Raw genomic sequence first — 14,532 nt, forward strand, 5'->3', positions numbered from 1 at the left:
CACAGAAGCCAGTTCTCTAAATCAAAGTATGATTTATTTGTCCAAACAGTACACAGAGCTGAGAGTAGATTTAAAAAATAACAGAGAGACCTACACGCATATTGTTTTACCTATGCTTGGCACTCCCTTCCAGCCCTGAGGTAGACATCACTAAGCCTTGGTGTCCCCTATTCTTTCTGGGTACCACGTTACAGCTAGCTGGCTGCAGATCCTGGCTCTCAGGACAGTCTGTCTGTCAGCCTCACTGCTGACTATGTATCCCTACCAGCTGAGCTGACCATATTCACCCTCCCTCCCTTTCTCCCAGGGCAGCTTTTTAACCCCTGAGGGTCTTTTGAACTCAGCCTTAGCCCTGGGAAGAGAAAAACATCTTAAGCTGGATGGTTCCAGCTTCTTTCCCCAACTGATGGCCAAGCCCTTGTTGTCTTAATTCCTTTAAGTGGGAACCTCAGAGACTGTCTTATCTGTGTCATTGTTTTACTGTTCCTGGGTTCTTTAACAACCCCCTTTTACAGGCTGTTTTGATTTAACTCTGTGCAATCGGTCAGGCAGCAGTATAAACCTGAATGAGAAAACCAAGTCAGACATAAGATTTCTATACGGTCATACAGATATTTCCAGTTTGTCATAACGCTGCAAAAACAGCTTTAGTAGAGGGAACCAAAAGGACTAGTCTCTTAGTGTATATCCACGTCCACAAGATGTGATGGCAGCTCAGGCAAATATGCCTAAGCTTCAATCCAACAGTGAAGCCATGGCATGCCATGCTTCCAGAACCCAAGCTAGCTCATGTCTACATGAGCTGTAATCACAGCCCAGGACTGCCACGCAGACCTACCCTTAGTTGACTCTTCCCTCAGTCACTCTCCCTGCAACCTGTGGCCTGTTACACAGCTAAACACTTCTCTGTCAACTGTTTTGATGCTCACTGTTCTGAATTATTGCTCAACATATTCAGAGAGGAGCTGATGAGATCACTGAGCCAAGCACGGGTCATTCAGCAAACCCACATTCTCTCATGTCAACTGTTTGGTCTTTTCTTAATGGTATCTCAGCTGTTGGAATCTTAAAGGCAGAGCAGCCACATGGGCTCAGATAATCCAGAGTACGTTGTCTAAAGCATCCGCAGCAGTGAGCCGCTGAGCCCAGGGCTCATGCTACAGTGCTGAAAATAGCTGTGTAGAGATTGTGGCTTGGGCTGGAGCTCCGAAGCTGAAGTCCACCCCCATCCCTAGGCTTCAGAGCCTGAGCTTCAGCCCAAGACGCAACATAAAAGCACAGTCTCTTACAGCTGTTAATGCTGTAGTGTGAGCCTGAGCCTGTCGAGTTGGACTTAGAGGCTCGCTGTCATGGTCTGCTGCTGGCTGTGTACATGTACCCTCAGAGACTGGCTGGGAATAGAACCCCACCTTCACTGAATGAGGTGCCTCCAGGGATTGATATAGGGACACAAGAACTCCTCACCATACACTACCAGTTCAAAAGTTGCCCAGCCTGTCTGCAGATCAGTGACTTTAGTGGAATGAATTGGTAGCTCTCCATCTCAGACTGGGCAGGTGTCATCCATGTAAACACCACCATCACGGTCATGGGGGCTTGTGGATACTGAGCAGGGGGGCCAAGGACTGGAAGTCCATCGAGCCTGAACTACTCTGATTGTCCCTGGAGGGCAGGTTTGTGGGGGCACTTTGGAACACTGCATAAGGAAAATTTACCCTGGGGATGCCTGTGCTGTGCTCGCTCTCGATTCAGCGTGTAAAGCAGAAGGTTTAAACTTATTTAGATTGTGAGCCTTTTGCTCTGTGTTTGTACCGCACCTAGCACAAGGGGGTCCTAGGCCATGACTAGGGGTCCTAGGACCTATGACGATACAAATAAACAAAATTATTATTATTAATAATAATGTATAACACAAAAGAAGGCACTACCCCTCTTTCCCTAAATGGCTCTGCCAGAGAGTGAAACACTCAGTTCTGCTATATGGTGAAAAGGGGTTTGCATCTTTAAGAGCAGGAGCTTCCAATGCAAATATTTTCAGGGAACTTTGGCGAGAGCCAGAAGGGAAAGCCTGACACTTGCTAGTTTACAGGGGATTGCTTAGGTATCCTATTCTTAACTTGATCTGTTAGATACATTCAATGGCGTACAGAAATGACTTTTTTTGTGGCTGCAGCATTCCAGTGCTTGCACCTACTTCTGCTATTCATAATGGGGAAGTTTTAAAAATAAACCAAGCAAAATGTGTTGTAAGGCAGCAGCCATACTTTTCTAAGTAAAAGTAGCAAGTTTATGTGTTTTTAAGCTAAAATGTTTGAAACTTAAACTAAGCATGTCCAATGGAAGTGTATAAAAATCAGCTCCAATCTCAGATGCAATGCAACTGTACAAAAAACGAACAGTTTAGCTGCATGCAAGAGACTCATACTTTGCAAGTTTTTCATGAATGTTAGCAGTGATGAACTATTTCTTACCATTCATTCTAATTACGAGAAGATACAGATATCCCCAGCAGGGGCGGCGAGTTGTATGGCCCATGGAGCCTAGGCTCCAGCAAATTCAGGGCCCAGAGGGCCCGGCTCCACCAATGTTCGGGGCCGGGTCTCTCTCCGCTGCTGGAGGGGAGAGGGCTAGGGGGAGTCCTCCTCTCTGTCTCCCCACCCCCCGCCCTGGGGCAGCCTGCTGCTGCATCCCAAACTCCTCATCCCCTGCCCAGCCCCACACCCCCTCCCGCACTCCAACCCCCTGTCCTAGCCCAGAGCCTGCACCCAAACTCTCCCAGAGCCTGCACCCCAAACCCCCTCCTGCACCCAAACTCCCTCCCAGAGCCCGCACCCCTCCCACACCCCAAACTCTCTCCCAGAGCCTGCACACCAAACCCCCTCCTGCACCTCAAACCCCTGCCCCAGCCCAGAGCCTGCACCCAACACCCAAACTCCATCCCAGAGCCCACACCCCAAACTCCCTCCCAGAGCCGTAGGCAGGTGTGTGTGTGTGTGTGAGGGAGGTGGGGGGGGGACTTGGACCTGTTCTGGGCACCACCAAAAATTATACAAACCTGCTGTCCCTGATCCCCAGGGAAGTTTGCAGATAGACAGAATTAATGTGTGAATCTTGCTAGCTGATCCCATGAATGCTGAATGAAATCCTGCTGCTGTGGGAATAAAAATAAATGAGTGAGATCAGATTCAGGGCCTATATTTTTTGCAATCCAGGTTTGGAATACAGACTGGTTACACACACACACTATCTAGTATACCAGGGCTTGCTCTCATTTCAGTATGATCACTAGTGAGGTGAGAGCAGTTGCACAGAGCAATCCAGCCTGTCACAAGAAGGGACACTTGCTCTAGGAAATTTAAAATGAAAGACACATGGCTTACATGATTTCTGCCTGTCTACACTCATGAAGTCAGTGACTTTATATCAGAGACACAAACATGCACCGGCCCTAATTGAGACCACACCCATTATGGTAGGCACTGTACATATACCCAGTGAGGGACCGTCCCAACCTTAGAGAATTTACAATCTAGATAGACAGAGGCAAAGAAATGGTGGAATGGGAAATGGAGGCACAGAGTGGTGATATGATTTGCCCAAGGTCACACACATGGTCAGTGGCAGAGCCAGAAATTGTGTGGCAGAGTTAGAGTTGTGAGCATTGTATGTGTAACGTGTGCATTCTGGTTTTGGTGATTGCTAATAAATAGAGGATAAGGATATTACTGTGTAAGGTTCTTTCACTGGTAAAAGGTCCTGCACACCTGCAGAAGTAGTATACACCCGGAGCCCTATGTATTGGGAAAGGGTGTGGGTACTTAAATTGACCAGGTTAGTTATACCCTGAGCCCTACGAATTGGGTAAGGGTAGGTGCTTTTTGCCTGGAGCCCTACGGACTGGGAAAAGGTGGGGTGCCCTAATCTGTGCAGGTAACAACTCCCTCCCTATCAGAGAAGGTATATACAATGCCACCCCACCACATACACAGTCACATTTTAATACAATGTACCCCACAGCCGTTAATGCTAAGTCAGTAAAATTTAACTTCACTCAGTAAAATTTATCTTAATTCCATAAGGTTTTGTACAGGATATTGTGAGTTTGTCACAGTTGATATTATCTAATTCTACACAACTATGCTAGATAGAGCTTTTACAATCTCAAGGTAAAACCCTCCATAAAGTTAACATTAAAAATATGTTAAACTGACTGCCAACTTGAGCAAATAAATTCACAATAAACTTAACTATACCATTAACTAATTTTAATATACCAGTATCATGTCTTTTCTTAATCATCTTCCCCTTTTCAAACCAAATCCTCCTAGTCCTTTTAATCGCTTAATAAGGAAATTGCCATATATTTCTATTATTTTTTGTTCCTCTGGATCTTGTTTTATTTCTTGTATTCCTTTTTTTTTTTTTAAAGTAGGTGACCAAACCCTAGTGCAGAATTAAAAGTGAGGCTGTATCACAAAAGTCCTCTAATATTTTCAGTATAATTCTCTATCTCCTCCTTAATACATTTTTACAAATAATTCATGTCCTTGAACAGACTGTAATTGATAGCTGAGCAGATGTCTTTCTTCAGCAGTCCACAATAACACCCAGGAGAGGTTATGACTTAGTCAGAACACACCAGGGAGTAGGAGGTGATTCAGTGACACTGAAAACTAGTTGTAAGTTCTGAATTCCATTTCCTTATCAGAAACGGTGGGCAATTTACAACGGGTCACATTTTCAAAAATGCCCTGTAATTTCAGGTGCCCAACTTTTAATGCCAAGGGTTTGACTTTCTAAGTCTTTGAGTACCTACAACTTCAAAGAAGGCAACAGGAGCTCCTGAAAAATCAGGCCCATGGTATCTAAAACGGAGGCAATCAAAATTAGATGCCACCTTTGAAAATATGACTCTTCACCTCTTTATGCCTAATTTTCATTCAGCTATAAAATGGGCAGACATGGACATTTCTTGCAATATCCTTGAAATACTTTATTGTATTAAGTTTATGTAGTATTGTGGGCTTGGCTGGGATTGTATAACCTCTCTAGGGGGGAGATGTAACAGATATTGCAAACCCATGTAGTATCTTTGGGGTTGCAAGATCTTGCAAGAACCAGAGTCTATCCCTGGCTCTGCTGCACACTTGGGCAGGTCTCAGTGTTCTAGGCAGATTTGGGACCTTTGACAAACAGCATGGTCTGGAAGTTTGGAGCCAGGTTTTCCCGAGTTCTAATTCCTGCTTTGCCAACGAGGCACTGTGTAGCCGTTGCCAAATCACTGAGGGCTTGATCGTGGCAAGGTGCTGCTGATGGCCCTGATCCAGCACAGCACTCCAAGCACTCGACGTCAATGGGACTGTTCATGTGCTTAATGCTAAGCACATACTTAAGTGTTTTGCTGGATCAGGGCCAACATGCCCTGCATTTTGCAGGATGAAGCACTTTTTGCCTCACTTTCTCCTTCTGTAAAATGGGGATCATACCTGCTCCACAGAGGTAGAATTAATTAATGTCTGTACAACACTTTGGCCATGGAAAGTGCCACGTATTACTATTGAAATAAACGACTTATTTTTTCTAATATATACATAAAATTGTGTTTAAGATGTATTTGTCATGGTATTCATTATCTATAAAACATCAAGTCAGTGCAATGAAAGTTTTAAAAACATCAAAAAAAAAAAAAAAAGGGAACTTGCTGGTGAAGAATGGTTTTATGTACTTGGTCCTTTGAAAATTGAACCTGCAACACCTGAACAACATATTCAATTTCCTAAGAGGAAAGAAAAGACTGGCTTTCCGAATGCCAATGGTTATTGTATGCTGTTCAAGAGAAAATACATCATCAAGCAACAGAGGAATGTGTATGGAATTTTTCTTTTTTTTCGGGGGTGGGGTGGGGGAAGGGGGAGACTGAAAATCTAGTTCATTCTGATTTTAACCAGTGGAAAAAATAACAAATCTCTTAAAAGGAAGATACAAAGTTTAATCAGCTCATGGATCAATGAAGTCCAAATATGTGCACTCATTTCAGATGGACTCTGCCCTCTCTTGGATTTTAAGATCTAGTACTGAACAGCCCTGAGGCAGACGTGCATTAGTTAGAAAAAGAAGCTTGTAGAGGGGAAGTCTTGCAATCCGTGTTTGTTCCTGATTTACCGATCCAAAAACAAACAAACAAACACCCCCCCCCCCCCCCCGCAAACGGGTGCAAAACCGGATACAACTGTTGGTGGGTCGTTTTCAAAGGTAAGCTCCTTTTAAAAACCAGATTCTTTGTGTACTGTTAAGGTCCTGGAGAAACATGCAATCTCAACTGTCCATAGGACCAAGGTTTGTGAAAAATGGTGCATGAAAAATGCTGTAGAAATGGAAACAAAACACAACCATCTTGGTTTAATGCCATCTCTCAAAAGTGGCAAAACAATACTAGAAATATGTATTGGCTTTTTCTCTCTTATTTTTAGCACCACACCTATTCATCTAAACTCGGATATTCCAGATTCTACAGCCTGTTCCCAAAAATGATTAATTCTTTTGTTATTTTTTTAATTTTGCACATGCAGTAGATTCTTAATAAAGGAAGCAAAGACAAACTAGCCAATAATAGAGTTCATATTAAAAGAGGTAAGATAATTCACAATCTTTTAAAAATAACTTTAAAAAAAATGAAGTTATTAGACTGTGCTTTCCTTACTGCAAAATGGTCCATTTTCTGGGAACAATAGGTTAATAGTAGTTAGATGCATGATGGATCATTTGCAAATGGATTTACTGCGATAGCGTGTACAGTCATGGTAACTGAATGTGCAAATATAGTGCATCAGTGCCCATACATTTTTACACGTGCATCTGCATTCCTAGACTTCTGACAGTCAGGCCTCAAAATTTCTTTTGTTGATTATTTTCTCTGTATAATGGTGGTCAATACATCTGTGAAATCGTCTCTCAAATATTCTGGTTTTCATCCAAAACTTTCTAATAGTTCCACAACTCAAAATAACTGTAGCTTGCACCTCCTAAGAGTTTATGCAGTTCAATTACATTATGGAGCTGCAGAGAGGTCTTACATTACTCAGAGGGCCTAGGGTTTGCATTGGTGTGACCTGTTTTCACTATTTAATGACCAGAAATTGATTGAGTAGGATAGTTATTTCTCCACTGGACAGTCAAAGCTGCCCCTACTGCAGAAAGCAGAACATATGTTACAAACCATTCCAACCTGCAATTACACTCCAGTAGGTTTGGAGAGTTTTCACAGCAGCTGCTCTCACAATCCTCTTCTTGGCCATATTCTGGTGTTACTTAAACCTACCCAAACACTAAAATTCCTTTCAGCTGGAGTTGATTCAGGTGATGAGGTTCAACAAGGACAAGTGCAGAGTCCTGCACTTAGGACGGAAGAATCCAATGCACCGCTACAGACTAGGGACTGAATGGCTAGGCAGCAGTTCTGCAGAGAAGGACCGAGGGGTGACAGTGGACGAGAAGCTGGATATGAGTCAACAGCGTGCCTTTGTTGCCAAGAAGGCAAATGGCATTTTGGGGTGTATAAGTAGGGGCATTGCCAGCAGATCGAGGGACGTGATCGTTCCTCTCTATTCGACATTGGTGAGGCTTCATCTGGAGTACTGTGTCCAGTTTTGGGCCACACTACAAGAAGGATGTGGAGAAATTGGAGAGAGTCCAGCGAAGGGCAACAAAAATAATTAGGGGTCTGGAACACATGACTTTTGAGAAGAGGCTGAGGGAACTGGGATTGTTTAGTCTATGGAAGAGAAGAACGAGGGGGGATTTGATAGCTGCTTTTAACTACCTGAAAGGTGGATCCAGAGAGGATGGATCTAGACTATTCTCAGTGATAGCAGACGACAGGACAAGGAGTAATGGTCTCAGGTTGCAGTGGGGGAGATTTAGTTTGGATATTAGGAAAAACTTTTTCACTAGGAGGGTGGTGTAACACTGGAATGCGTTACCTAGGGAGGTGGTGGAATCCCCTTCCTTAGAAGTTTTTAAGGTCAGGCTTGGCAAAGCCCTGGCTGGGATGATTTAGTTGGGATTGGTCCTGCTCTGGGCAGGGGGTTGGACTAGATGGCCTCCAGAGGTCCCTTCCAACTCTGTTATTCTATGATTGCATCATAGAATCATAGACTTTAAGCTCAGAAGGGACCATTATGATCATTTAGTCTAACCTAATGCACAACGCAGGCCACAGAATCTCACTCACCTAATCCTGTAACAAACCTCTAACCTATGTCTTCTAACCTATTTGAAGTCCTCAAATTGTGGTTTAAAGACTTCGAGGTGCAGAGAATCCTCCAGCAAGTGACCCGTGCCCCACACTGCAGAGGAAGGCGAAAAATCCCCAGGGCCTCTCCCAATCTGCCCTGGAGGAAAATTTCTTCCTGACCCCAAATATGGCAATCAGCTAAACCCTGACCACGTGGGCAAGACTCACCATCCAGAAACCCAGGAAAGAATTCTCTGTAGTAACTCAGATCCCACCCCATCTAACATCCCATCACAGGCCATTGGGCATATCTACCGCTAATAGCTGAAGATCAATTAATTGCCAAAATTAGGCTATCCCATCATATCATCCCTTCCATAAACTTATCAAGCTTAGTCTTTAAGCCAGATATGTCTCTTGCACCCACTGCTTCCCTTGGAAGGCTGTTCCAGAACTTTACTCCTCTGATGGTTAGAAACCTTCATCTAATTTCAAGTCTAAACTTCCTGATGGCCAGTTTATATCCATTTGTTCTTGTGTCCACATTGGTACTGAGCTTAAATAATTCTTCTCCCTCCGTGGTATTTATCCCTCTGATATATTTATAGAGAGCAATCATCTCTCTCCTCAGCCTTCTTTTGGGTAGGCTAAACAAGCCAAGCTCTTTGAGTCTCCGTTCATAAGACAGGTTTTCCATTCCTTGGATCATCCTAGTAGCCCTTCTGTGTACCTGTTCGTTTGAATTCATCCTTCTTAAACATGGGAGACCAGAACTGCACAAAATATTCCAGATGAGGTCTCACCAGTGCCTTGTATAATGGTACTAACACCTCCTTATTTCTACTGGAAATACCTTGCCTGATGCATCCCAAGACTGCATTAGCTTTTTTTATGGCCATATCACATTGGCGGCTCAGTCATTCTGTGATCAACCAATACTCTGAGGTCCTTCTCCTCCTCTATTACTTCCAAGTGATGCGTCCCCAGTTTATAACAAAAATTATTGTTATTAATCCCTAAATGCATGACCTTGCACTTTTCACTAATTGCTAATGCTGGGACTCTCTACTAACTTTGGACAGCATGTGTTGCCTACACCACGCATAGCATGAATCTTTCACTGAAAACCATTTTATGATTCATCCTGAGAAATTTCATCTGGCAGTAAACACTCAGCAGCTCCTTTGATGAGTTTATCTCAATGCAGTAGATTGATTCCCTGAGTTAACAGAATGGTACTAACAGTCTAAACATCAGCTTACCATAGAGCTTCCATTGTGTACACAGAAATATTTCAAGGTAGGTTTACAAGTTGTCAAGAAAATAAACATTTGAAGCGACATGGAGTGCTCAAAATGGTTTGTGTTCTGAGCAAGGGGACAGGCTGTAAGAAAACCTTCAAAGTATTTTGTGCACAAGACCCACTTTCAAACGGAGCAACTTACAGACACTTGCTGTGTCTCCCACTTGGAATGTAGCAAGTCATTGAGAAGGGTCAGAACATTTCAGTGCATGACATCTCAGCTGCACAGCAAGGCAGGAAAACAAGCTGAATAATTCCTGTGCAGAAATGCTGACAGTGAGCAGTTATTTGGGCTGTTCAAACTTGCCTGCTTGGTATAGGCTGAATCTTGCTCCTTCTTCATGTTCACAAAAGACTCAAGAAGACATAATGGAACTGGTCCAGTTCTTTTGTATGCCAGCTGGGGGTGCATAATAGTGTTGAGAAAGCCTGGTTCAAAGGGCCAGATATGGACCAGATCTCGCCAGCTGAGGATTTTTCTGGTGTAGGGGAATCCTTGCGTGCTGTCAAACCAGGTAACGGGTTCCTATACCACCTCTTGCTGTCATCACAGAGGTTGTGTGGTGAGCATTTCCAGTTTGTGGAAAGAACATGGCTACATTGTGCTGTGCTCCAGCAATTCCTGGCCAGTGGCATATTTCACAGCAGCCCAGTATCAAACAGCCCACTACCCCCTTCATCTGCACCTAGGTGACGGAGAGCACGGCTGAGAACAGAGGCTATGGTTTTAGTCTTTCTGGGAGTTTACCTGCCTCTTCTGAGAATCTTTATTCCAACACCAAAGCGTCACGACTGTATCAAACTAGACAGGATTAGGGTTTAGTGATTTGTGATTCTCAAAAAAAAAAAAAAAAAAAAAAAAAAAAAATCAGACGTTTAGTTAATCATCAGATGGTCTGAATTTATAACAAGACTTGACACTTCTATAGCACCTGTAATCCAATAATCTCCAAGTGCTTTACCAATGTGCAGGGAATATTATTTTCCTCGTTTTACAGATGAGGAAACTGAGGCATACAGAAAATGAGTGGCTTACTTATGATCTCAGACACACACTCAAGAACAGAACCCAGGACTCCTGACTCCCAAGTGCCTGCTCTGACCACTAGATAACACTGCTTCCTTCATCATTTCTTCAGATGAGAATATGGACATGAGAGCTGTCTTCTTCAAAAACCTGTTAACGTTTCCTAATTTTGTCCTATTTGACTGAGTCCTGGTATCACACTAACCTAATGTAGATACCAAAAATCTCCCTTACATACATATGGGCACATGAGGGGGGCATTGTTCTATTGTGTCCATCCTTGTCAAGAGATGGTCCTGGACCAAAAACCCAGATACCAACATCTATGCCCTATCGTTACTCCTGCATTTCTCTACTACAAGAATCGGGTTTTTTTCCAATACTACTCAGTATTCAATACTACTTCAGTAGGGGCTCAGTAGATCATAGCATCTGTGCTAGCCGGAACCAACAAGAAATCCCTTCACACTGTCATAAATAATTAACTTTTTTGTTAATGTTACTTCCTTTACAGGCAATATGTACATCAAAGAATATTTAGCAAGAATTGGATACAAAGGCTCCCATGAAAAACATGATTTGGAAACCTTAACTGCAATCTTCCAGTACCACATCCGAGCTGCTCCATTTGAAAATCTCAGCATCCATTGCGGTGAAACCATTATCTTGGATTTAGACCAGGTTTACAACAAAATTGTGAGGAAGAAGCGTGGAGGACGGTGCATGGAACACAACGAACTTTTATGCTGGGTGCTGAAAACACTGGGATATGACACGACTCTTTTAGGAGCATGCATATATACATATACACACACACACACACCCCACACCAAAACACATATGCTTCCCACATGACCCACTTTCTGCCAAAGGTGGATATTGATGACAGAGCCTATATCCTGGATGGAGGCTTTGGTGTGTCCTACCAAATGTGGCAACCAATAGAACTTATTTCTGGGAAAGACCAGCCTCAGACTCCTGGCATCTTTTGCTTCACAGAAAACAATGGGACCTGGTACTCTGAGAAAATAAGAAAGAAACAATGTGTTCCCAACCAAAGCTTCTCTAATTCTGATCTTCTGGAAAGAAGTGAGTGCAGGAAAATTTACTTGTTCAGTCCTGAGCCATGAATAATCAAAGATTTCCAGTTCCAACGTACATATCTTCAGACATCTCCAGATTCCCTGTTTACAAAGAAGTCAATCTGTAGCCTGCAGACCACTGATGGGTTTCAAGCTTTAATTGGATGGACAATAATTGAGACAACTTACAACTACAAGGACAACACAGATCTTGTAGAATTCATGACTCTTAAAGACAAAGAGGTGGAGGAGACACTGAAAGATAAATTCAGAGTAACGTTAGAGAGAAAATTTGTCCCAATTAATCTCAAAAGATTGTACGTGATTTAGTGTAGTATATAAAACATACAATAATTCTATGCAATTGCAGCATCTTTCACAATCTAATATGACATTCAATAAATGACCTAAAATACATTAATACCAGGTTAAAATGAGAACTTAAGTTCAGAAAAACAGGCACTTCAGAGTCCCATGTTGATTAGTTACCACTGAGAGAATAAATGGAGCCCACACACACTTTTGTGGGCACAAATTCTAGAGACTGGTTTGAGGCTGGATGAAGATCTGGGAGGACATGTGGTCCAAGGAGGAAAAGTTTTCTAGTGGCTTAAGAACACAACTGGGAGAGGAGTACTGGGGTTTCTGTGCTACTGACATATATATGCTCTGTGACCATTAGGGAAATCACATTGGCTGACATTTCCAAACGTGGTTGCTTAAATTTAGACACCTGAAGATTAGACCAGTTATTTAGGTCTGAAATGTGGATTTAGAAGTACCAAGAACTCAACTCCATTTCCCCATTTGTAAAATGGGGATAATATACTTCCCCACCTCCAGGATGTGTTAGGAGGAATAATTCATTCATGTTTGTAGGGCACTTTAAGGTCCTGAGACCAAAGGTGCTACAAGTGCAAAGTATTATCCAATTGGTCTCTCTGTGATTGAATGTAATGTAATGTAAGGAACCACCCGTTAATTATTTTTAGTATGTCCATATTTTTCTTAGGATGCTTTTGTAGAGGTACTAATTCACATCCTGTATAAAGGATGAATTGTAATATGGTGCCCAAACTTGCTTCTCTATTGTCCCTACTTCCATTCAACATGGCCACAAATTGAAATTCTTTAATGACATATACAACTGGGAATGTTATCAAGGGGATGAGCATAAAAAACATCCAACTGAATCAAGTCTATTTAAAGACACTCCTTGTCTAACTAATGAGTCCCCTCTTCTAATATCTGTGGTTTTGCAATTGCAGTTTCCTATTCTAAAAATGTTTCTCTCTGTCTTGTTGCTATGTGAATGACCCACAAAAACAGAGACACTGACTGTGCAGGTGAAACAGCATCAAAACAAAGTTAAGAGAGTAGACCACTGAGAAAAATAATTCTCTCTCCAGTCGTTTTTCCTGATGATAATCTTACATGCTGCTTTTAACAATAGCAGGTTAAAGAAGATAATCAAGATCTTTTCTTTTCAGCGGATAGCCTCCTTGTTCAAACATGATTTATGCAAAACTCTCATGAAATACAAAAATACATTAAAAATAAATAAATGAAAAACAACAGTCTTTGTAAGTATCAATTGTAATTAAGTTTTTATACCCTAAATATCAGATAAGTACCAAGTGTTTCAAATAAAACTCAGCCCTTTCTCTTTAGCTGGGAGGAATTTTCATCTGGTGCTCACAGTCCATAGCACAGAAACCCCTCTTTTCTACGTAGCAGACCACTGCCTCCTTTATGCTGATAATAGCTCCTTCTCTCTCCTTCTCGGGTTGGCTTCAATGTAGCCTTTGACATCCTGGTTATTCCATTCTCCTGTGTCCCTCCAGAGGTGCCTCTAATTCTGCTGCCACCTAACTGCTCATGCTGTCTACTAAAGGCCTATTCCCTGTAGAGCTCCACATGGGTCAGTCCTCAACTCTTCCATCCTCTGCACGGTCATTTATAACAACTCTCCCACAGAGATTTTTCCCCAGACCTGACAATTATTACTAGGTCCTGGCTTTACAGTGTCAGGGCAAATGGAGCTCTGCTGATTTACACCTGCTAAAGATCAGTTTTTCAGCGTGGCAAATTCTCTGAGTTGATAAATACAGTAGTTATTTAGCTGTGAATACTGTACCCCAAAACTCTCCAAAGACACATAACTAGGCCTAAAATAAGAATGGTATTAAATATAAAGAAACTATAAGAGAGTCACCAAACCAGTCTCATACCATTAGGGAGGCCTTGTGATAGGTGCCTTCCCACAGGAAAAGGAAAGGAATACTAATTCCTAAAAGGATCCGGCAGGCTGTCATAGGAGAGATTTATACTCCTGTTATGCTGATAAACATGGGATCTTACATCTACAGGGAGCTGTAGCTCACGAAAGCTTATGCTCAAATAAATTTGTTAGTCTCTAAGGTGCCACAAGTACTCCTTTTCTTTTTGCGAATACAGACTAACACAGCTGCTACTCTGAAACCTGTCAACATACATCTAATGGGCAATTCAGCCGACACCTTTCCCCTGCAATACATGTTAAAGTTAAAGTGGACCATCTCTCTTTCAGGCTAGTTTAATGAGACTCCAAACTATTGTGCAGCATTTTAGCTGCAGCCTATTGTCACGTCATGTGGCACCAACACTGCTAAAACCACATTCCAACACGTGCAAAATGTATCTGGAATTAGTCAAGCATGGTATCTTGATTTACAGGAAGACAAGGAAACTTTGCTTTCAGGCTGAGATCTGAATAATTGTAAAATTAATGGGAGCTGGGAGTTCAAATCCGATAGATGGCTCTGAATAATCTCAGCCTAACTAACCATTACATATATCCAAAGCCCAAAGGAAAATACCATCCATTAACAAATTGTATACGGAGTGT

The 14,532-nt window shown here is 42.4% G+C and overlaps 1 protein-coding gene across 1 annotated transcript; it reads left to right on the plus strand.

Moving 5' to 3' along the window:
* The first annotated feature begins 6,208 nt into the window (after positions 1–6,208).
* On the plus strand, positions 6,209–14,010 carry LOC141996643 (arylamine N-acetyltransferase, pineal gland isozyme NAT-10-like). Its single transcript, XM_074968834.1, is given in 3 exon segments — positions 6,209–6,252; positions 11,078–11,397; positions 11,400–14,010. Coding segments are annotated over 2 exon segments (891 nt in total). The 5' UTR covers positions 6,209–6,252; positions 11,078–11,082; the 3' UTR covers positions 11,976–14,010.
* The last annotated feature ends 522 nt before the right edge of the window (positions 14,011–14,532 follow it).

This window comes from Natator depressus, chromosome 12 (genome assembly GCF_965152275.1).
Source record: "Natator depressus isolate rNatDep1 chromosome 12, rNatDep2.hap1, whole genome shotgun sequence".
NCBI lineage: Eukaryota > Metazoa > Chordata > Testudines > Cheloniidae > Natator > Natator depressus.